At 39.0% G+C, this 24,516-nt stretch overlaps 1 protein-coding gene across 1 annotated transcript in view; it reads left to right on the top strand.

The window, feature by feature from the left end:
* The window catches only part of LOC125330263 (vitellogenin-1-like), a 44,388-nt gene extending 25,563 nt beyond the window's left edge, over window positions 1-18,825 (top strand). The window contains exons 20-36 of the mRNA XM_048313232.1: window positions 1,835-1,979; window positions 3,511-3,730; window positions 4,625-4,794; window positions 5,437-5,875; window positions 6,044-6,303; window positions 6,386-6,442; window positions 7,278-7,478; window positions 8,500-8,706; window positions 9,874-10,016; window positions 10,540-10,678; window positions 11,861-11,996; window positions 12,701-12,887; window positions 13,290-13,387; window positions 13,966-14,060; window positions 14,166-14,325; window positions 15,512-15,673; window positions 18,644-18,825. Coding sequence (XP_048169189.1) covers window positions 1,835-1,979; window positions 3,511-3,730; window positions 4,625-4,794; window positions 5,437-5,875; window positions 6,044-6,303; window positions 6,386-6,442; window positions 7,278-7,478; window positions 8,500-8,706; window positions 9,874-10,016; window positions 10,540-10,678; window positions 11,861-11,996; window positions 12,701-12,887; window positions 13,290-13,387; window positions 13,966-14,060; window positions 14,166-14,325; window positions 15,512-15,673; window positions 18,644-18,762 — 2,938 coding nt within the window. The 3' untranslated portion in view covers window positions 18,763-18,825. The remainder of the gene's footprint in view (window positions 1-1,834; window positions 1,980-3,510; window positions 3,731-4,624; window positions 4,795-5,436; window positions 5,876-6,043; window positions 6,304-6,385; window positions 6,443-7,277; window positions 7,479-8,499; window positions 8,707-9,873; window positions 10,017-10,539; window positions 10,679-11,860; window positions 11,997-12,700; window positions 12,888-13,289; window positions 13,388-13,965; window positions 14,061-14,165; window positions 14,326-15,511; window positions 15,674-18,643) is intronic.
* The last annotated feature ends 5,691 nt before the right edge of the window (window positions 18,826-24,516 follow it).

A 24,516-nucleotide genomic window follows, 5' to 3' on the forward strand; every position in this document is an offset into this window, starting at 1 on the left:
CTCATCCAAAAAATACACTAATACATATTGGAAAATCTTCTTTTTATTTTTTCTCCCTTGTGCGGGATCAGAGAGAACAGATTCTTTCATACCATAGCTTTAGGCCTTCTTTGTGACTGTTTTTTCTTGTTAAAGCACCAGAGCAGGCACTTGTAGCCTATTTTTACTGTTCCATGTGATTCTGACATGTGTCACCTGTGATGCAGCTACATTTGTCGGCTCTCTGTGCTCAACAGGGAGGAATCGATCCTCCACTTTCATTAGGTGGCAGGAGTAGACTATTGGCATAAAAATACTAAAAAAAATTGGAAGAGAAACCCCAGGGCTTTCTGCTTGGGGATCCAGCCCACAGTTCAGTGGTCATTTGAATTATTGAATGGTATTAAAATAAAACCATTTCCCTTTTTGTCTCTTTACCCAGATGAACCACCTGAAATGCAAGTTGATTTGTATTTTCTTTTATCCCTCAGCTTGTTAGGGAGAATATTTTATTTCAGATTCCATTCTTCAAGGTTCTCCTATCACCCAGCGCGGAGCATTGCTGTCATGTCCTTATCTAAAAAAAGAGAGAGATGGAAAAGAAAACAAAGCCCACAGGTGACACACGTTTTATTGAGGTGTTCCACATGAAGAGCAATTGTGCGCTTTACACTGCACACAGCACGGTAGGAGCCTTCAAGAGGAAGAGAGGGCTATCAAATGAATACAAATTCATCTTTCAAATAGGTTAGATCGGAATTGCTCAGGCTAGTACAGTGTGGACCGTATTAAAATAGAGACCATTTTGAGACCATCTTTCCATTCACTGTCACATCAGCCACCTCCATTGGCAGACCACAAAAGCCCCAGGGCAAAGAGATCAGCTTCATCCTTGAGAAAGAGCACATGGGGAATTTCGAGATGGACGTTAACTGATAAATGGCTAATAAGATAGAGCTAGCACAGTGTTAATAGCTGAGAGAAATAGGCTTTCGTCTCTCAAAAGCACACAGCATTCGAGATGTTTCTCTGTCCCAAAACAAAACTCATAGTTCACAGCACTGGAACAAGTTCCATGAAGAATGTGGGTATGAAGCCAGGGGCTCAGGATATTTTGCTGTGAGAGCCTCGGTCTCATGCTGCACTTTTTATCACTTATCCTGGATCCTGACTAATACAATTGGAGTTTACAACACTGGAAACAATGTACTGAATGTATTTACATAAAATAGGCTCTTTAACCTTCCTGCACAACTCTCCATGATGTCTTGCCAAGTCATGGCCAAGCCATGAGTACCAGTGAATTTAAATCAAGCTGGAGACACTTAATGATTACATGCTCCTTTCTTCAATAAAAATTATACAGGAAACAGCTTTGAGTAGCCACCAGTCCCCAGACTGTTTTTGAAGTTACGGTAGTATTTTTCCAAATATAATGTTAAATTAGAACTAAGGCTAGTGCAGCGAACACACAGAAGATGAGTTTAAAAATTTAAAAGTCCAGGAGATCAAAATAGGAGACTCAAAAATTTAATAATGTAATCCATAGCCAGGCTTCTAAGTGTGCTGTTTTTCATGGAATTAGGGTATGAAGATCTGACCAACTGCAATGTTTTTAACCTGTACGCATGGTTCTAAAAGCCTAACTGAGCTATCTGCCCCTGAGATTGGTCTGGGTCTTTATTTACTCTTAGCAGTCCTTGAAACCACAGCTAACAGGAAGGATGCTGTAAATATCTGTAATGCAATTTGCAAGGTATGATACTTTGTGCTGAGTGCAGGCTACAAGGCATTATTCAGGTCTTTTCCTCAGCAGTGCTTTATCAACACGTTTCCTCTAATGTTTATTCTGCAGGTCTAAGACATTTGCTGTTACACGAAATATTGGGGATTTGACTGCTAGTAAGATGACTGCAGTTCTTTTACCTGAAGCAGTGCCCGACATAATGAAGACGTCCTTCAATTCAGATTCTGCATCAGACGAGACTGATAACATCAGGGTAACTGATGTAGTGTTTGACTACTCTTTTTTGGGCTTTTAAACAGGAGGGAACCATTTCTTTTCTCTTTGGGAAAGGGCACAATTCATCTCTGACCAATGCTGCTTCACTCAAAATAAGTCAAGTTCAATCTAATAACACAAATAGCCCTATAGTAACATTATTTTAAAATCTGGAGTGTAATACATCAGACTTACAACACTTTTTCTAGAGCAAAAGTATTTTCTTTGGTAATTAATTTTGCACTGCCATCTACAGGCTCACGATCTTTAAAGGACTTTGCAACCATTATGCAAGTATCACATTCCTGCAACAGTCACAAATGTTCCACAAGATGCTCCACTGCTCAACTTGTACAGCTGAATTTAATGCTTATAAGTATCCTGATTCAAGGACAGATTGCAGTTTGTGTCACAACTTCCTGAGCCAGGTTTCCATAAAAGTTAGGATAGGCTTTCTAAGATGGGCAGCGTTGTGAAGGCGTCGTGTGACCATTCGTTCAGTGAAAGACTGACAGAAGCGAGGAATACACTGTCTTGTTCTGGTTTTGTTGTCGTCCTGCAACTCTGAAGGGTTTTCAGATAAAATAAGAGATGCACAGAGGACAAGAGCAGCACTTTCCTATGAAGAAGTCAATAGACAAATGTGCTATCAGTGATAGCAGTTTCCAATATCCTGGAACAAGCTTTCTCCTGCTTTGTGTCTCTGTGCTGCCCTTCCTGAAAACTCAGCACTCCGCAGTTATTCTTAAATGAACAGCAACTGAAAAATGGCACTGAGTGGAGAATTCCCAATATCACTAGAAATTACAGGGGTTTTGGTAGGGCTCATGCAAGGCTGGAATCTTGAGAGACATTATAAACTGCATAAAAAATTAATTGCAAACCTGAATTACATGTGAAATGAAAGCTTATGATTATGTGTCTTTAGGTATTTGCTTCATTGCTTCAGGAAATCATAGTTTTCATTTCATGGATTTGATTCCGATTTTAATTAATTTCAATTTGTTCTTCTGCAAGCATTGCTTAGTACATGTAAATTACATAGTTTTTAGAGGAAAGTTTTAATATATGATATGTTTTGACCGTTTAATTGATACAGTATCACATTCATGTCAGACCTCATCTGAGTCAGAATTTTTGTGGATGTAGTCGAAAGTTGTCTGACACATTAAAAATCAAAAGAAAGACTCCAGTCAGTCTAAAGCACACTCAGTTTTTTCAAGAACATGTTAACACTGTCTAATATTCCAGGAAAACAAAATTAAATATTTAGAATTAATTTGTGATATAATTTTCCATTCTTATAGCCTGAAGCTCTTTTTACAGTAGGTAGTCTAATTGACCCGTTCAGATGATAATTTTGTCCAATTTAAAACCAAATTGTCCTATGTCATGGCCTTGCTATCTCGAATAAACTGGTTAATTCCCCCTGCAGAATACATATAATGATTACCAAAATATGATGCATAACATCCAGGTATTCCTCTCACTGTTGTCTGAGTTAACTTGACATATGTGCTACCTAACAGGACAGACAGTCTGCAGCAGATGTGTCATCAGGAAATCTTTTTTCTTCTGGACACTCTTCTTCCCGAAAAGAGCCATTTGTTCAGTCCGTGTGCTTCAATGCAAGTACATTTGGAATTCAAGTGTGCATTGAGAAGAAAAGTGTACACGCAGCATTTATCAAAAATGTGCCTCTTTATTACCTAGTTGGAGAGCATGCCCTGAAAGTGAGCTTCAAGCCAGGTAAATACAACTGGGCACAAAAAAGAAAATAATGTGTGGGTGGTAGAAGCGTGTGTATATACACACAGATATATATAGATAGATAGATATAGATGTATATATACATATGTATTTTTTTGCATCTTAAGTACCACTAAATCTACCATTGGAAGTACCAGGCCTGCCAGTATTGGCCAACAGACTATGTTCACAGCAGAAATCCATTTCTCCCCCACTTGCCTGAGCAGCAATTTCCCAGCTCTCCCAGCAATGTCGCTCAGCATGGCCAGCGTCAAGCAGAGCTGATCTGTGCCTGCAGAGTGTGTCTGATGCATCCTGAATCATCGGATTTGGGATGCAAGCATGAAGCAATTGGACATGGGCAACAGATCTGATGCAGTGTCCTGTAGCTACATTCTAAAACCCAGACTCTAAAAGGGAATTATGGATTAACCCTGCCAGGATCTAGTCCTTAATGTCTTAATCCAAGATCATAAGAAATAAAAGCACAGCAGGCCACTGAATCTGGGTCTCCTAAGTATCAAACTAACGGCCTAACCATTGGGCCATTCTTTAGAGCTCAAGTGTTGAGCCTCAATTCCTCTCTGACGTTTACTTCTCTAACCCATGGTTTATCTCTTTAAGCAATCCAATTCGGTCAACTTAAATCTGCAAGATTATTCTGTTTATTGATTTGAAAAGAATCCAGTATCATGGTAATATTTTAAAATTTGGTTGTCAGTATGTGCTTTAGCTATTAGAGAAAATTTTATAACAAAGTTGCTCAATACCAATAATAATCATTGAACACTTATATTTGAGGAAAAAATGGCTAAATAAATGCTGGTAAAATTGTCTTATTCTCTCATTCAGTTGCTAATAGTAACAGTAATATTAATTGTCATGCAATTTCAGTTTACACAGAGGCACCTGTTGAAAAAATACAAGTCACAATTCAAGCAGGAGACCAAGCTCCTACAAAAATGGTACGTCTAGTAACATTTGAAGATCCAGAGACACAAGCATCTTCCAGAAAAGAAGCAATTAAAAAAGTGAAGAAAATCCTTGGTGACACTGATGATCAGGTACTGCTGCAAAATTCCACTTCTGGATTTGTGGGAGACATTACACAAAGTTTATTTATATTTCTTTTACTAAGTAGCTTCCTTTGTTTAGGTATTATGCCAAAATGGAAAATAAAGACAGGGTTTTGGGCACACAAGTCTTTCTGCAGGTCTTTTGTTTGCACTCATCCTTTCTGCAAGTGAAAGACATTAGAAAGAGCAGGTTGGTTTTGTATGCTTTTCTGAAAATCTCTTGTAAGAGATTAAATAGCTGTTGTGTGGCCAAAAAGTAGTCTGTTATTTCCAGCTACTGCAGCTGCAGCAAAATGCTCTGACACCAGCTATACAACCTGCCCTGAGACAGTGACAGCTACAACATTGTCATTACTGATACCAGTTACATGTACTTGTGCAGTCAACAACTGCTGCATGTGCTTCTTTTCACAAAAGTGTTTGGGGTATTGGTCTGCTTATGTGTGGGTTTAACACATTATTATGAAATTGCCTTTGAGTGATTGTGATGTGTTGCAAGAAGATTATCAAGCATACACCTTGTCTTCTAAGGCAGCAGAGATTCAGAGGTGTCTGCATCTGATTTTACTTATGCCGTTCTGCAGGAACACAAGAAAATAATTTTGTTTTTCCAATGTTACCCTTGACTAGAGGACAAGAAAATACAGAAGCTCGTCCAGTGCCAGCAGCGCTAGTGGAAGTGCCGAGAGTACAAAGAGCAGCCCTTCCAGCAGCGACTCTGATGACAGAGCATCACAGGGAGGCACCCAGATAAATCTGAAAACAGGGCAGTCCAAAGCCAAAGAAAAGAAGTTCTACCCTTTTGGGGACAGTGGCAGTAGCAGCAGTAGTGGTAGTAGCAGCAGTAGCAGCAGCAAAAGCAGTAGCAGTGGCAGTAGTAGTGATAGTAGTAGTAGTAGCAGTGGCAGTAGTAGTGGTAGTAGTAGCAGCAAGGGCAGCAGTAGTAGCAGCAAGGGCAGCAGTAGTAGTAGTAAGAGCAGTAGTAGTAACAGTAAGAGCAGCAGCAGTAGTAGTAAGAGCAGCAGTAGTAGCAGTAAGAGCAGCAGCAGTAGCAGTAAGAGCAGTAGTAGTAGCAGTAGCAAAAGCAGTAGTAGTAGCAGTAGCAAAAGCAGTAGTAGTAAGAATAGCAGCAGCAAGCATAGCAGCAGTAGGAGCAGCAGAAGCAGGAGTGACAGCAGCCAGGGCAGCAGCAGCAGCAGTAATAGCAGCAGCAAAGGCAGTACTAGAGGCAGTGCAGGTAGCAGCAGCAAAGCATCTGGTATAAAGCATAAAGCTAAGAAGCAGTCCAAGACCACATCATTTCCACTTACCAGTGCTGCTGAAGGAGAGAGAAGTGTCCGTGAGCAGAAGCCTAAAACACAGAGTAGCAGCAGGAGCAGCAGCAGCGAATGCTCTGGTGCTTCCCATCATCACAGCAAATCTGACAAACGAGCTGAGACAAAACACATCAAGTCCCAAGTGAACAGTGGCAGCGGTCAGGACATTTCTACAGAATGGGTAAAATGCCTAATACTTTGACTTCTACTAGGAGGTGATCTTGACTGAGCTGTAGGTAATAACTTCTTTTGGAATTTTGCAGGACATTCACCTTCCAAAAGTCTACAGTCTCCGCTTCAGGTCTGCTCACATCCATTGGGTAGGTGCCTAATTCAAGTGCACATTGCCATGGTAGCTACAGTTGATGTGATCAAGCCTGTTGCTGAAGGGCTTTGTTTGGGCCATTTCCCTTGACCACTCCATAATGACCAATAACAATATTGATGATGAACAAAAAAAGCAGATTTATTACTAAAATGCTATTACACTACATTTTTTTGGTGTTGCAGCACTTGCAATCCTCAACTTTGGGTCAGGACACGCAAAAGTTCAATGCAGCCAAAGCTAGGTTAACAAAGACGATGGGGAAATGATAAAACAGCTGGACCTTCCAATGCAAACAGTTATGTCCACAGTTCTTAGGCAACCATGGCAAAATCATTACATGGATTTTTTTCAGAAACCAGGTTCAGTATGCATTATGGCACAAGTTATTTTCAGCATATATTAGAAGGGTGATAATGGAGTGGCTTTTGTACGTGTTACCTGTTACATCTATTACATATCCTGCTTGTGAAAGAGGAAGATGATGATTTATAGTGTTTTTCATAAATTGTAGTATCTTTTTTTTCTGGGTATGGATATATTTGACCACTTATTGAATGCCACTTTTCACTGTCCCTAGCATTAGACCTGAACAGTGTGATGTTGCCGTCTGCAATCAGTGTCTATGCAGTCTTTCTTTCAGCAGAAATGTCGAGGTGGATCCGAGGCACATTCCAAGCCAACATATTTCATGTTTATATATGAAAATAAAAGTAACACTCTAGATATGTCTGTCACCTATAAAGGGAGGCTGACATCTCTGATTTTGATAGTTACACTGTAAAACTAGAGGCCATCTCATACATTTTTAACCTATTTTTATTTCATAGCATCCAGATCATAAAGGATCAAGCAGTTCATCATCATCTTCCTCTGAGTCAGGAAGCAGCCAGAGAAACAGCAGCAGTAGCAGTAGCAGCAGCAGTAGCAGCAGCAGCTACCATCATGGAGAAAATTCTGCCCACAACTCGAGGAGGAGCAAAAGAGTCAGCATCCACCACCACAGACATGGCTCCAGCCTGACACACGAGGTACAGCTCTGTGTGTGGTAGCCAAGAGTAGCCAGGCTTAGCTGGCTGCTGAGCGGGAGCTGTAGATGTGCTGGCACTAACCAGCTGAGGGGGTTAGGCTCAGGAGGGACACTAAAAGTCAAGTCTGTAAATTGAAAGTCAAAGTTCATTGAGATATTTCCTCTCCCCCCAAAAAAATTTTCAAGTTCCCTTGTGTTCAGGTTTTTGTTTGCTGGTTTCTTTTCCTTCATTTCTGAAGGTGTTTGCAGTATGTGAAAGCCTGGATTTGGAAATTATAAAAGTTGAAGGGAATGTAGCTGTGAGGGAAAAGAATGTTCTTTTTCCCATGAAAGCCCAGAATGCAAAATCAGTTGCTTTAGGTAAAAAGGAGGAGGAAATAAATAAGTCTGCCTAATTATTTCTAAATGTAGATTGGGGGTCATGAGTGCATGCAGAGTATAACTAAAATCAGATTTTCCATGGACATTACTGGTTGGTAAATGTGAAGGCCCATTATGCACAGATCATCTTTACCTTTTGTCACCCCAAGACAATTATGCACTTAGTATTCTATAATTGTACTGCATAAAGGTATCTACATAATAATAGAACAAATAGCTCTGCAAATGCAGGCAATGTCTAGGGGAATTCTGGTACTAAGAAGGATTTCAAAATATTTGATTGGCTTGAAGAAACTGTAGTATAGTAAAATAAGCTGTGAATGTGTATACTGCTCTGAATGTCTCTAGTAGACACTGTAGGCAGCTATTTGAAACAATAGAATAATGAACAAAATCTTACTATGCATAAAGATAGCTTAGAAGAGTCTTGGATCCCTCATCAAAATAACCATATCTTTAAATAATTAAGTTTCCAACCATATTTATCCTTAACTGTTGGGGATATGGAAATATGTGCTGCAAACTAAACTGATGAAGGACAAGGGCTGCTGCCTGCGATCAGCACACATTAACTGGACTGCAGGCTCTCCAGTGAATACACAGAAATACTTAAGCACAGATGGTTGGGGGCTGTTTTTCAGCGCAGCTTCCTGGGAGATGTAATTCCACCCGGCATTACGATTGTGGCACAGGCAGTAAGGAGTGACAACAGAAATCAAGGTTATCAAGCTACAGCATATGTTCGTTCTGATGCTGCCAAAGTTGATGTGCAACTAGTTGTGGTTCAGCTGGCTGAAACCAATTGGAAAGCGTGTGCTGATGCTGTGATACTGCCTCTGAAAGCACAGGTAAGTGCACAGGCAGCTTTGCACAGAAAGACATCTACAAAGCCCAGAGTAAGCACAGAGAACCTGCTGATTAGGAGTATTAAACAGGAAAGGCATACTTATTTTTAAATGTTTCACAAAGTTGGTGAAGTTTCAGAAAATGTTCCTCGCTTTCACCATTCTTTTGAATTAGAAATAGATTAAGAGTAAAAAAAAATTTACTCAGACACTTTAAAATCTGGCAAAAAATATTGATTTTCAAGATAAATCAAAATATAACCAGTAGAAGCATAAAAATATTTGAAAAATTGACTTCTTCACCACTATTTATTATTTGCTCTACTATGAGTTTTCTTGTCCAGGAATCTGCCTGTTTTTCTGTATATAATTTATTGACCCCTGGATTAGCTCAGCTGGTTAGAGCATGGTATTAATAACAAGGACCCTGGATTTGATCCCTGTATGGGCCGTTCACTTAGTAGTTTAACTCCTTCTGGATGGAGTTTTATGATCCTTCTCAGTCCCTTCCAAGTCAGACTATACTGTGATTTCAAAAGACTCATAATGCAAATGCATTTACAGTGTTGTATTTCTTAGGATTTCTATGAAAAGATGGAAAAAGCAAAGCTGGATAATGGGTTGATGCCTGAGAGAGCATCATAAATGAAGGAACAGGTCTTTCCTTTTTTTGCATATCCCTGTGTTTCCCATGACCCTTTTAGAGTAAGAGATCTTTGTGCAGAAATTTACAAACCTTTGCTCTTTGCAGCTGTAATTAACAAATTCAGCATGATATTCAGTATTGAAGAAAGTGGGGTGGGCTCAAATCAGGAGGTCTTGGGGAAGGTGAAGAGAAATTTTAGGGCAGCTCTCTTCTAGGAAAAAGTACATATTGATTAAGAAGTTACCACATCTAAGGAAATCTCACCATGTTTCAGTGGCTGTTTTGAGACAGGAACATGTACATGTACTTCTGCACAGACCACAAAACCTTTTTCCTACTATGCCTCAGATTTTGCATGAAGAAGTCAAAATTTCTCTGTCAGCCTGTTTTGAGCAAAAGAAAGATTGGAAATATTAAGCATCAATGCACAAATTGGTGAAAGAAAATTTTGTGGTTTGAAATGGTCAAGGTGTGTTCTGGGATTCTTTTCTGAAATTTGGCTGACTGTTTCCCTGTTTATAAAGGCCAGACTGAGGTGGGGCAAGGAGTGCCGGGATTACAGGATAGCAGCCGTGGCTACTACAGGACAACTGGCAAGGAAGCCAGCTGCACAGCTGAAGGTGCAATGGGAAAAGCTTCCATCCTGGATAAAAAAGACAAGCTCAGTGTATGTAATTCATTCTTTCATAAGTGTTTATTTTACTTTTTTACTGTATTTGGCATTTGAAAAAACACTGAAAGAATGGGATGAAATTTCTTAACCCAAACATACTTGTCCGGGCAGTGTTTGGATGGAAACCACAAGTTCAGTGGCACACAAGTCTTTTATGAATGTGTTCTACTTTGTCCACATGTTTCATATTAAATGATAGCCTCCAAATATTTAAAAGCTTAGTATGCTTGATTTCATTTTCCTTATTTAATCATTTCATATTTCAGTTCAAAATGCCTTTTTGTTTTAAAAAGTTCTTCTATTCAATCTCAAAAAATAACCATTTTAAACAGGCAAAATAAAACCAATGTATTTCTTCTGGATAAAATCAACCACTTAATTTGACCCAAAGTATTATTTCCTTGACTTTTCAGTTCTTCCATTTTTTCCTGATTTTTCAGATCTGTCAGTAGTTCTTACCATCCCATGTGTGCTTTTGTTCATGTACTTGAGTTTGTCACATCTTGTTTATCTCTAGATTCATGCAATACGTTCCTGGTGCAGCACTCGTGTTGGGCTTCTCAGAAATACATCAGAGAAATCCATCTCATGAATTTGTAGTAAGAGCAGCTGCAACATCTCCACGAACAATTGATACAGTAATTAAAGCTCCTGCGGTACCTTAAATTTATGTTTTCCTATTCTTACCTTGAATTATTTTCAACTTAGAATGTTTTGACACTTAATGTAAAGAAACAAAAAGCAAAATACTCCCTTTTAGAGAAGCTGCTATATACCTGACTACATTAGGTGGGTGTTGAAATACATACAACAGTTCTCTTGATTTTGTGCTGCTTTGGTCCAGTGTAGTAGTGAGCTGAAAATCAGACTCTGTAGTCAAATACTTTATTTGCGTTCTGAGAACAGCAGTGAGGCCCAAATTGTCTCAAGTATGACTGCTCTGTACTCACACCTGTATGCATTTTACCCAGCGTGACTAGTTCTTGAATGAGGGTCTCAGAGCAGATGGTGGGGGCCTTGAGAACACTTTACACTCTGCTGCACCCACAAACAGCATCTGTGTGTGTTGGCACTCCAGTCCCACATTTGCAGTAACCATGCCTGATGTGACTGGTCTGAGAAAGCCACAAATACAAATCTGCCCTAACCAAACTGGAGTAGTTACCCACCCTCTCAGAGCAGCTTGCACAGGCAGGGTCTGAAGACTCCCACTGATTAATTGGTCTTTCTCCACCAAATCCCTCTGCGCTTCTTTGAAAAATTTCCCCTATGGATCTCTGGTAAATTAATAACAGCTAGCTATTCACACACAGAAATTAGTGTGTCTTTAACCCTCCATGGTGCTTCAGTATTGCAGGATCTTTAATGTGTGATAATGAAGAGGTAGGCACATTAGGCATTCATTTGATTCTCTTGGCAAATATAATTTGTAGCTACAGTGAAGGATCTTACCCCAGTGCTGAACATGCTGGTTTTCAGCCCTTAATCGATGATATTCATTTTTCCAAACACATCCATCATCTCAGTTACTCAACTTATTACCTTATTTTTTAAGTCACTCAAATATCACTTAAACTCATCTCCATCAGTTACTCTTCAATGTTCTTAACAATTTCTCAAAAAGTCAGGAAGTATGACTAGAAGAGATGATAATGATTCCTCACAAAAGGTGAAGGTTTGGTTGCATTCTGCAGAGACTAACACAACTGCAATCATAGAAATACATCTTCAAGAATTTTTTTTTTTTTTTTTCAAGAAAAGAGTAGGGCTTTTTTGCAGTCATATCTTGAGCATATGGTTCAATTTATCTTAATGTATTTTCATTTCTGCTTTTTCAGGTAACACTTTATTGTCAGGGATTCCGATTGCCATTCACTCTGCCTTTAGGCCCATCTTCAGCTTACGAGACTCGAGATATCACTGCCTGGAATTTATTTCCTGAAATAGCTTCACAAATAGCACAAGAAGATCAATGTAAATGTTACTTATATGTTTGTCTCATGAATAAGCAATGTGTGTAGATCCATACTCTGCCATGGCTGGGCCTTGCCTTTTCTTGTGATGGTCTTTCAGGGAAGTATAGCATCTCTAGCCCTGCTTTCAGCAGTGCATTCCCTCATGGAGAAGCAGGTTTTCTGGCAGGTGAATGAAGAGACTTCAAACTGCTGTAAACATGCAGAGTTTGGAAGTCACTCCTGTCTTCAAGGACTATAGGTTGTTTTTTGCCTCTCCTGAGAAGGTGCCAACTCTGCATTGAGAGGCATGAGATGATGGGTACAGGAGAGTCCCTGTAGTTTTCTGCCCAGTTGATTTTATTCAAAAAGGAGGCAGCTGTGTGAGTCTTACCTGGTTGGTGCCTACACTCCTGTGGGAAATGGGGAGTTTTTATCACAGTTTGCTATGGCTTCCAGTTTCTCAAGAATTTCGTACATTTTAGTCCCTGTTAGATGGAGTTTTGCGTTTGGCACATAATCAAAATCAATACTAGTATAGCCTATGGCAGGTAGTTATTTTGTAGTGCTCTCATGTCCTTGCAGACTCTGGCTTCCGCCAAGAAGGTGAGGGAGTTTCCTTCCTGTTTGCTGGCTAGTTCAGCCTCATAGGGGTGTCTTTCAATAGTTCACAGCAGCATAAACAGTGGCCATATCTGCCATTTCTTTTCTGGTTTTGTTTTGCAGCTACTTGTGAAATCAGGGGGAGAGATTTCAAAACATTTGATCATGTGAGCCATTCATATTCTTTCAATAAAAGCTGTAACCTGGTGGTGGTTCAAGACTGTACTGAACACCCAAAATTCATCATTACTACAAGAAAGGTTGATCCTCAGTCTTTCTCAAGAGAGGTTCACATAAATACAACATCAGCGTAAGTGTGGTTTATACTGAAGGCTCAGAAATGAAGTATAAAGTTTCAGGGAGTTAGTCTGGGAGTGGGAGATTTCTAGTTCCAAGGTGAAGCTGATTTTCAATGAGACATCTGGGGAAAGACAGAATTTCCAGAAGGGATCCTCATCTGAGGCTCTTTGGTGTAGTTGCTCTTGTCTTGAATTCCACAGCCACCAATATCTGATAACTTGCTCACTAAGTCCTCCTGCTGTCTTTTTTTAAAAGGTTGAATATTAAAGCCCAAAGTACCAATGAATTTTGCACTTTGGAAAGAAAACTGCTTGTTCTTCCATTCAAAATTCAGATAGTCACAAATATCTGTACTTTTCACATTTTAAATTAACCACTAATTTAACCTCTTTGATTTTTGCTTTTTCTGAAGGAACATCACAATTTGTCCTGCCTCAAATTCATCTCTCCTTGTGGCATGCAATGAAGAACGAGTTCTATCATACAGTGGAGGTTCTGAGTATGAAAAAGGTAAGCTGTGATACCCAGTTTTCCAAGACTGACCTGGGAACTAAATATCAAGTTTTTATAAATTTCACAGAAAAATCTCAGTGTAAAGAAAACACAATTGGAATTAATTTGAAGAAAAACTAAAGACTACTTTCTTAAGATTTGTATTGACTTACGTTCATGTTTCCTGTGGTATATACACTCTTACCTTCCTCCAGCATAAGTGACAGGTGAATAAATCAAGCCCTTTCTTATCATATACCCAGGCTGGTGATTGTTCAGAAAAAATGTTCATGTTTAGTCACAGAGAGATGCTTTGGTTCAGACATTTAGCTGGAGCACCACCATTGTCATCATCATTTCAAAATTTAGCACACTGGATACAGAAGTCAGTTCCAACTATAGGTAACAGCAGTAGAATATATTTGAAAATATGTTATTTCTTCTATTTTTGGTTTTCCTCTCCATTTATATATATATATTTAACTGTAGCAGCAAAATGATCATTGTGAAGGAAAACACTTTGTGGTGAGTTTTGTGCTACACAGTTTCTCCATTAATTTAAGATGATCACTGTATGTTTCACCATCTTTTTACAGACAATGTTAAAATTTATAAAAATGGAGCAACCGTTACTGTGGAAGTTCCAGCACTGGGACTGAAGAAGGTGACTTTTGATGGTGTAAATCTTAAGGTACTGCACTCACTTTCAAGGTTACCACTTTCTTTCTGCCCAGTACCTTGCCAGTGTGATAGACCAGCACTACAGCATTCACGAAAAAGATGTGCTATTTTGCAGGTTACTGTTGCTTCATGGATGAGAGGAAAGACCTGTGGAGTTTGTGGTAATAATGACAGGGAAAAGGCCAATGAACTCCTCATGCCAAACCATAGGCTGGCACACAGCTGTTCTGCATTTGTTCATTCGTGGGTACTGCTAGAAGAAACCTGTTCTGGTGGTGAGTGTATCTGGAAAAACTTCATGCTTGGATAGATTATAATTTCACTTTTCCTCTGCTCAAAGCTAGAAAATAGGGGTTTTTTTAAGGAGCAGATATCTTTTACTTAGAAATTTCAATAGCAATATGTATCCATTTTAGCTTTATTAACCACTGACTGTTTAAAACACAGCTTGTGAATATATACTCCAGCAAAAGTCTTTGTCTCTTGTGCAATTCAATGTTAAATACTTTATTTTTATTTCTTACACTGAGTAGCTTTTTTCTTGAGAGGCAAAATCAGCCCTAATCCTGCTCCCACTGAAAAAAAGTACAATTTTCACCACTGTATCAAAACTGTTTCAGCTGTTGCCTGCAGACTTAATTTAACCACACAAGTTGCAAACTATGAATGCAGTGTCAGATCATACATTACTGTAAATTTCCAAAGCACAAAAATTTTCACTTTTGTTCTGCACCACATGAGGAAATGTGGTGCAGAACAAAATCTCAGGAAAATATTTAGAACTACTCCTTCAGTAAAGAGCTTCATCTCACATGTAGATGGAAAAACAATGTTAGACTCCCATAAGATCAATACAGTTTTGTTTGGTAGGTCTCCATTTACCTTGGACCTGAAATAATTTTATTGAAGTTAATGGTTGCTTTCTCCTTGACTTCAGTGGCAGCAGAATTGTACTTATCTGTGTGTCAGGAAACAGTCATAGCTGAATCCTGTTAAGTTACATTATACCTTTCTAGTGAGATAATTGCAGCATTATAAAAATCATCCAATACAAAAATTATTCTTGATGTTATTATATAAATGCTGCCTTTTTTTTAATCCATTCACTACGGTTGACATTTTTCCTAATGCAATGAAGTAGCCATTGTGCTTGCAGTATCTATTCTTAATAGCTTTCAGACATGAGAGGTTATTTTCTGTGTATTATGTAGTTCTAAAAAACTGAGTATACATGATTCCATTTGGGTTATATTGTGCAATTAGATTTTAAAAATAGCTCCCCTTTCAGACTCTTTCCTCAACTTATTATTGTCCTATCTTGATAACCTCACTACTGTGAAAATGGTTTGTCAGATACCTGTGTTTTAATAAAAGCTGAGGAGAAAATATGGACCTTTATTATTGCAAGGATCGATTAGGATTTATTTCTACAATTTTAACTACCTTTCCTTTTCCTCTTAGGGTGCAAGCTGCAGCGCAGCTATGTGAAGCTGAATCGAAATCCCACTATTGATGGTGAGGAATCCACGTGCTACTCTGTTGACCCAGTACTGAAATGTATAAAAGACTGTACTCCAATCGAAAAAGCTTCAGTAAAGGTTGGCTTCCACTGCTTCCCAAAAGGTATGGTATTTTTCTCCCTCTGCATGTCACGTACTGCAGGAGCTGTCAGAGCACTCAAAAGAACAAAACACAGCACAGCCATGCACAGACCTGTATTGCTCCAGCTCCTCTCCAAGCTGCTGTTTTTAATCCCATTAGTATTTGCTATAACTGCTGACAGTGCTGGCCAGCTAAAAGCTGGGTTAGGTGATGGCAGGTAGCATCATCTGAGAAAAACACTTGAGCTGGTAGAAGGGGCAGCAGCGATCAATAAAATCACAAAATAAAATTTGTCATGTCTTCAGGACCTCCATAAAGTTGAGATAAGCAACACTGAGTCCTTTTATGCACATTACAGCCTGCAATTTTGTGTAGACCAGGGCAAGCAAAGCAATCCAAAGTCAGTCAAGTAGTGTGACATGACTGCTGTGATTGGACTGCCATGCTATGCCACTGTGCAATACATCAGCAAAAACACATTGCTGGAAGTTTCTCTAGCTTGTTCTAAAAAAATGGTTTGTATTTTAAGGTACTTTATACACACACTCTCATACCTTTAAAAAAAAAAAAACACCACAGGCCTTTTTCTCCTTTCATTTATATCAGGATATGAGGCACTGTCTAACACAGGTTCACACTGAAGTTATATAATCATGGAAGGAGAGTCCAGCCTGGAACCTACAGATATTTCTGGTGCATTCTTTCCAAATCTTTCAATTAAATACCTATATAGCTTAGAGCAAAACCTACCATTAGGAAGTATCTAGCAAAGTGGTTTCTTCTCTGTTAACCATTGTTGGCGAAATCCATTGTTAGCTGGGATAATCCAGTGTAGTTTCGCTGGAGCCAATGCACCCCTCTGTTGAGTAGTACTGGAGAGGACAGGGTATTTTATGTCTGAATTTAAACATCTGTGTAGAACTTTGCACTTTGCTTGTGTTATTAATACCTGCAATGTGCTGAATCAGCAGCCATAACAGCAGAGAGAATCTCTCTATAATAGTCATCTGCAACAGCCTATTCAACAAGTAGCACAGTGATAGTGTTAATAGTTTTCTGATGGCTCCCTGAAATGAGAATAGATGCATTCTTTCATGAATAGAAAAACCCACCCTCAACAAAAAAAAACCCTTCCAAAATCTTGTTATATCCATGTTTCACAGATTTCTATTGTGTATCCCAGTCTGTATCTCTGAAGTGTCATAACCCTAGACCACTCACTGCCTCAGAATATTAGGCTATAATAAAGCTGTCTCATTCTCTCACAAAACTGTTTGAGAAAAGAGGAAAATCAGAAAAAAAGATGTTAGTTGTTGCAGCCAGTCCTGCTTTTAGAGGAACTGCAGGCTTCTCTGGTTCATTTACCAAAGCAGAGACTGGGAAGTCTGCTATCAACACTTCTAATCAAGGGCTTATTTATTTATTTATTTGTCTCTTTATCCTGAGGAGGAGATAGAAAAAGAGGAGAAGGGAGAGAAGGAAGAAGAAGGATGCCATTTATTGTTCTTTAGCTTGGTAAATCGATTGCTTTTTCTTAGGCTAAGGATCAATAGAAATACAAGGCCAGCACTTAAAAACTGTTCTGTCTTTGCCTGATGATTTGGAGAAGCAGTAGAAGCAGTAGAAGTCCTCATCTTTCTCACTCTAGGAACATACATACACTGGACGAAGAATTTTTCTCTGCTCTTTATATGAGAACTCAGACATGATAGTTTGATGTTTCAAAATAGAAGCACCCCATCACTGCCACCAGCAGAGAAAGGATAAAATGAACTACAAGGATGCAGAATTTCTCCTGTTGTACTCAAATCAGCAAGACTGTAGCCTTAGGAACTTGACTGAGGCAGGCATCACTCCAAGTTTAAGTCCACATATTGGTTTATATTTCAAACATGCCACAAGGCCTACCCATGGGGATCACAGCTACTTAGCCATGATCCAGTTTGTGAGGAAACTATTTCTACATGGATATGAATGTGCTGAGACCCACAGTGTGCCCAAGAGAAAGAGACATAATGTATATCAAAAACAGAATTCAGACATTTTATAGCATTTCTCATCTCACAGCCTGAAAATATAATATATATCTTTTAAAAGCATCTCCAGCATCTTTCTGGGAAATATTTATTATCCATTTTATTATTCAAAACCCGTGCTTAATGTTGGACAGTAATTTAGCCAAGGAGAGTGTTAACCTTTCAGAAGATAAGTGACTGATACAACCTGAACTCATACAGCAGTCTCCATATTTCCCTGTGATGAGAGATGGCATGTTATAAATGTACTGTCCAACTAAGGAATAAAACAAATGGAAGTAAAATTATGAAAGCTTTATGCATTCTCATTATACAAACTTAATCTAAATGGATGTCCTAATATTCTTTCAGATGCAATGATAAACCTCCAACTAGCTAGGAATATTTATTGGGAGGATGAATATCATTATTCCATTTAGATTATTTGAGCATTAAGGGATATGGCTTGTTCAAGCTGCTGTTGATAAAGCAGTGTGGTAAGGTTAATACTGCAACTGACAATGCTCTGCCAGATTTCACAGTATATGGAAAACTTTAATTAGAAGCTTATGAACCTCTGAAAATTCTCCAAAGGGCTTACCCTTCAGAAGTGAACTTCGACAAATAGTCAGCTGAAATACCTGGTGATATGCAGCACTAACATAAAAAGCGATTGCTGATGTGGATTGGTACGTGGTGGTCTTACATTGACAGGGGCTACCTCCAGCACTTTCACAGCCTCCTGTTGTCTTTGTGCTTCATGAAATGTAATTCATTTTGGTTTTAGGGAAGTATTACAGTAATTATATCATGGATGAAAATCTTGTTCCAAGTCAATGAGTCAGTTAGATGTCAGTCGTGAGGGCAGGATTTCATTCTTTACTTGATGAGGGAGTTGACAGCCATCAAAACTGTATTTTTTGAAATGTGTTAATTTGCTTGATGTTAGTTAACAATGGCTTCACTCCTCTGACAGAAACTGCTGTAAGCCTGTTGGAATGGCAGAAAAGCAGCGATAAGAAATCTGCATTTGAGGATGTTGTGGAGTCTGTGGATGCTGACATTGATTGTACCTGCACTGGCGGCTGTAGTTAAGCTAAACTCTTTGGCGTTGTGCTATAGACATACCACACAAATAATTGAATAGCTGGACAGATAAGAAGGGAACATAATAGCTGTAGTAAAATATTAAGAAAGGTGCTTGAAGAGAATAAGCCTATTGCAAAGTCAAATGCATTATGTACAGTCTGCACTGCTTAATAAATATGTTCATTAAATAAGTATTCATGTGGTCTCTCTATTTTTCCCTATCAACAAAACAATCAGGCCGACTCTAATATTATACAGAAATTCTGCTCCCTTTTATCTGTGATATAATTACAGCAGTCCTCTCTTAAAATTACATTCACTAGGTGATGAAAGGAAAACATGATTATGGCTACTGCTAACATTCCATTGTGCAAAGAATTTCATATTTAGCATACTAAAGACACAGTAAGCATTTGTTTTCTTTTATGTTTTCTGGTAAAGAGCAACGTCTGTTCCTGGCACCGTTCTGCAAAAAAGTATATTTTACTCCCAGCAAGACCATTAGCCTTAGTACATTCTACAAAGGAATGAATTGGACTGCTAGACTCCCACTGTAGCTTTCCAGAGAGCTATAGTGTGTGACACAGTCCCCATTTTCATTTAAATTTCAATGGATGTGCTGTTGCTTCGTGAACTAACTGAAAGTGTGAATAGGAACTTTTTTTTTGCTTTACCATCTCCTATTGTATATTTATGAAAATGATGGCTTCAAAAACTTCAGGGAACAATAATGCATCAAGTAGCATTCCAAATACTCCAAAAAGCAATATATAGAAAGATATGTAAGATCAATAGCATCATAAAGCTAAAATAAAATACAAGCAGGACAGTCAGACTGTGTTTAACCTGTAAAGAGTCAATCTGCTAGCTTTCACTGTGCAGAAAGGTAATTCCCTCCCACCCCAGGGGACTAGGAATAGGTGGCACCTTCAAACCCCGAGCAATGGCACAATATCTCTTCACCCTGTGTCACAAATCAGCCTTGCACCAAACCCTGGTATGTGTTCCATAACAGGCAATAGCAGCCAGCACACTCTTCCAAGAGAAGCCTTAGCATGGGCAAGGTACAGCTGAACCCAAACCCTGGCAGGAAACTGTCATTAAAGAAAATAAATTTCTTTCTAACTAAAAACTGATCTATCAGAAAGATGATTGAAGACTAAATAGTTGAACAATTACAGCATAACATTTCACAGTGCTGTTCTTTTAAGAGCAGAAACATGAGTAATGTATGGTGGTACTCCTTTTACTCTCTCTCAAGTTGCAGCTTGCCACCAACTTCAAGTCAGAAAAGGCCCGGTTTTTCTCCATGTACAGCCACAACATCATTACTTCCAGAAGTAAGCTATTACAAGTTTGTTCAAACCAGATGGCTGGTGCACACCCTGGGGCAAGCGCATTTGCCTCTGCCCCAAACCTTTCTCCTGAGGATAACCTACAAAAGGCAAAAGGTGGTTACCTGCCTCTTTCTCTTGCCCCAGCCTTAATTTAGCCTATATATTGTATTTGAAAATATATGCAAATAGCCAGCACTGTATTCAATAGCTTTTTTCATGCATGTATCTTTAAACTAAGTCCAGTAACATGAATTCTTGCCCTGTGCTTTTATTTGTTATAAAGCATTCACAAATTCCCTGTACAAAAGCTGTGTTTTACTAGCTCATCAGAAGTGCCAGACTGCAAAACAGATAGCCTCAAACACAAGGGGAGATGAAGAATATTGCATTCCGCTTTCTTTTAAACTCATACTAGTCTTTTCTTCCTGGTATTGTTTTCACTGTGGCTTATGGGAGATTTGACATTGACTTTCATAGGATCAGACTGTCATCTTTAATCCAACACCTTTCTCTTTAATCCGTTTGTTTACAAAAGAGAAACTTTTGCCAGTCAACCACTTCAGATAAGACAAAGGTAGTAGGGAGAGAAGAAAAATGAAGTTTCATGCTCAACTACTAGAACAGGAATTTAGTAACAGCAAAGAGCCATCTTTAAGAGAAGAAATTCTGCTCACAGGGCAGGGAATTCCCCCACCATCACCCCACCAGCACTGCAGCCTGAGCTGCAGTGCAGGCTCAGCCAGGAGGAGAGCAGTCACAGGCACAGACCTTTCTCTGGTCTGCACAGGGCACAGGTGGGACACAGCTCTCGTTATTTCCATTTTGTAGGGGCAGCTTTCCTTTCTCTCCAGCTCCTGTTCGTTAGTGCCCTCTTGCTGAGACAGCTGAATGCCTTTGACTGACTGAAAGGCTTCACTGCAGCTGTAAAATCACAACGTAATGAACGTTGGTAAAGCCTGAGGTTGGCAGTGAGCACAGCAAAGCAAAAGACTTAGAACCAGCTCATTTTGCCAAAGGAATTAAGAACATTAGCAGTACAAGTGTGAAAAAGCCCTTCTGGAATTTCTAATGCACCACACAGACATTTCCAATCCATCTGGGAGAATATCTGCAGTCCAGACTTAAATCTCATTTGGAAATCATGCCTGTCCTATCTTATAAAGCAAACCAAAGCTATGTACCCAACTGAGTATTAAAATGTGTACTACATGGACTGAGCTTTTATGCATTCTACTTTTCATTCCTAGTGCTTCTCAATGATATGTATTAATGAATTCTGGACTTCACTGCAGTGACCAAGTAATATAATCTTGCAATTATGGTACTCTAGTATTGTTTAAATAAAAGTGTCAGAAAAAAGATGCAGACCTAAGCACAAGCCAGGCTTGTGTCCTAATCCTGCCCTTGCAGCTCTGTAATGTGGTTTTGCAGGAGCCTGGGGACTTCTGTGTCTCATTTTCTACATCAGAAAGATATGACTACTTGCCTACTTGATGGAGTCAGAAATGCTTATGAATTTATAGTCCCATATGTCTTTTGCAAGTTCTTCAGTGATTCTAGAAATGAAAAGTAAATTTTTCCACTAGATCTCCTAACCACATGAGTATATTTTATTGCTAAGTTGAAGGTTTTCATTTTCAGATTCATCCAACTGTAAAATAAATATACATTTGGAAAAAAATCAAAACAATATTCTTAATTTGTTCACGGTCAGCTTTGGTTAAACCTTAGTGGATTATTCATAAAAGCCTAGAATTGGATGGTGCTATTACAGAGAGATAGGCAAAAGGCTATTGGAGAGACAGCCTTTTGTATCCTAGACAAAGAAAACAAACCTTTTGTCCATCAGACCTGGCTCTTTTGATTCACTAATTTTAAAAGACACAGTGACTCTCAGGAAAGCATGATCATTCTGCTCCAGAGAAAGGAGCTGCAGTGTGATAGGAAAGGACAAAACCACTAATACCAGACCCCTCCTGGAAATGAAATACCAGCTCCGCAGTGTGAGCATTAAAAAAAAATAGCATCTACAATTCTAACCCCACTGAAGCCAATGGTTAAACTCAACAGAGCTAGGCTTTTACTCAGCATGTTTGAATGAGTTATTAAATGAACTTTAGTTGTCCCTAAAAATAAATGTACTGTGTGGATCTAAGTGCAGCTGATGAATAAGAAACCTCAGGAATCTAGCAAATACGATAGTTAGGGCTAAAACCAGAGACAGCTCAGAAGGTTGCAGAAGTGAGTAGCTATTAGCGGCCAGCTGAGCTTTATGTCGAATCTCAAGGTCTCTCATGCCATCTACTGGCGCTTTTATTTAGTTACAATGGTTTAAACCTTTTTCCTTTAGGTTTATTTATAGGTTTGATACATTCCAGGTAGTTTTACATAAAGTCCAATCAAGCTTTGGGGTGGGGTGTTTTTCCTTCTAATCTCCACACTTGATTACTTTGTGGTTTTTTTCCTGCAAGTACATAACAGTTTGGTACCATTCTGAATACCATTTCACATTGTCCCCAGAGGAAAAAGACATTGCAGAAGACATTCTTATTTCTGTTATTGCTGGCTAGGCAATAATTATACTGCAAGCAGTACTGGAAGAACAGTTTACTAAGAAAATCCAGAGCTTTTCAAAAATAGTACTTACAGTTCATCCTGAATCAATATGAGAAAGTTGTTATTTTGGTACCTGAAAATGCTTAATGTACAAAAAAATCTGGTTATCACTCTTTTTTGCTTGCAGCTCACTCTAGCTGTAATTCACAGCAAACGCTTCTGTACTAACATTACTAAGTTGCCTTTCAGATGGGGTTTGGGCAGCAGGAATTAATTATCTATATCAACAGATCTGACACAGAGCTTTCCCTTCATTATCTGTAGCCTGTTTCTTCCTGCCATCCCAGCTTTCCTTCCCTATTTATGTGTCCACTGGTCTGGTCAGGACAAAAGCAGGCACCTCAACACACCCTCACCTGCTCCTGGGAGAGCAGGCAGTGCTACAGCTGTGCACAGTGCCCCATCTGTTCAGGCATCTTCAGAATTCACAATGTACCCCAGGTTAAAATATCAATGAGCTGAAGATTTTGGAGCTTTACAGACTTGATCCCTCTCCTCTCTGGACTTTCTTTCTGCAGTGTCTTCCACTGATCTGTGATCACAAACAGGCTGAGTCAAGGGCACTTGTGACACAGTAGTTGTTGTAAAGGTGATGTTGATGTAATGCAAGGTTGGAGTTCAGGCCCCAGAACACCCAAGTTTGAACATCCAAAATTTCTGTGGATTACTGTGGATGACACCAATTGCCATCTGCATACCATAGGCAAAATTAACTCAAAATCTTTACAGTAGCAGCTAACCCAAGTATATTTGGGTCCTCTTACTGAAAAGCCATATTCTCCACCATCTTTGATGTATTTGGTCTTTTTGAGAGTGCTTTGGAGAAAAATACTAATTGGATACTTGCACCATCAAACCCCAAGTCCTGCATAAACTCTGCAAGGGTCACTGTAACAGCCATAGTGCTAAACTAGGGTGCTGAAATAATAATCCTCAGGCTTTTGCCACGTCTGTTTTGTTTCACTTGGAAAAATGATCTTTTCATACTAAAGTGTCAGGACATTTGCGTGACTCTTAAAATCTTCTTGGGAATGAAATTAATTTCAAAACAGAGTAAATGGTGAGAAACACATTAAATGTTGTAACTAGCTCCTCTCAAACTTATCTCCATTTTTTTTTTACATTATTTCCTCCATGTATCTTTTTAACTTTCACAAGTAGAAGCAACTCAACATTCCTTATACACATTATATGAAACAATCTTTAAATGCCTTGTGTAACCATGGTCATATCTGTCTCTTATATGGTTGAGAATTTACTCTAATTAGAGCTGCTTTGATGCTTTGTTTTTGCCAGCTGATAAAAAAGATAATTACAGCAAAAGAAACAAAGCCAAGAATTTGAGCTGAATAAGCTAACATGCTAGAATTCTACTCAGATTCCTGCTTCTGTGGTCAAAACAAAACTATTAATATTCAAGATCTGTTCATGGTTTGGGGGATGATATACAGATTAGATTCACTATGGGCATGAGAGATTAACAGAGGCTCAGGCTGGGGCTAGAACTGGCAGACAAATGCTTGTCTCACCATGACATTAACCTGCCTACATTACTGCAGACTCAATGCAGATACATCAGTACCTCTGAACTTCATTTCACCTTTGAGAAATACCACCACTTCCTTTTGATCTACACCATGAGTCACCACTGTCTCTGGCACTGGGAGTCACTGTATTACGAGACCCGATTTTCATGTGTCTGAAGCCAGAGCTCAGGGTTGTCCCCAGAGCAATGTACTGAATTCTGTTATTAAGGACAGTTAAGCACTTAAGGTGGGATCCAAGGTACCGTCCCCTCCAGCCTGAC

This window comes from Corvus hawaiiensis, chromosome 9, assembly GCF_020740725.1.
Source record: "Corvus hawaiiensis isolate bCorHaw1 chromosome 9, bCorHaw1.pri.cur, whole genome shotgun sequence".
Taxonomy (NCBI): Eukaryota; Metazoa; Chordata; class Aves; order Passeriformes; family Corvidae; genus Corvus; species Corvus hawaiiensis.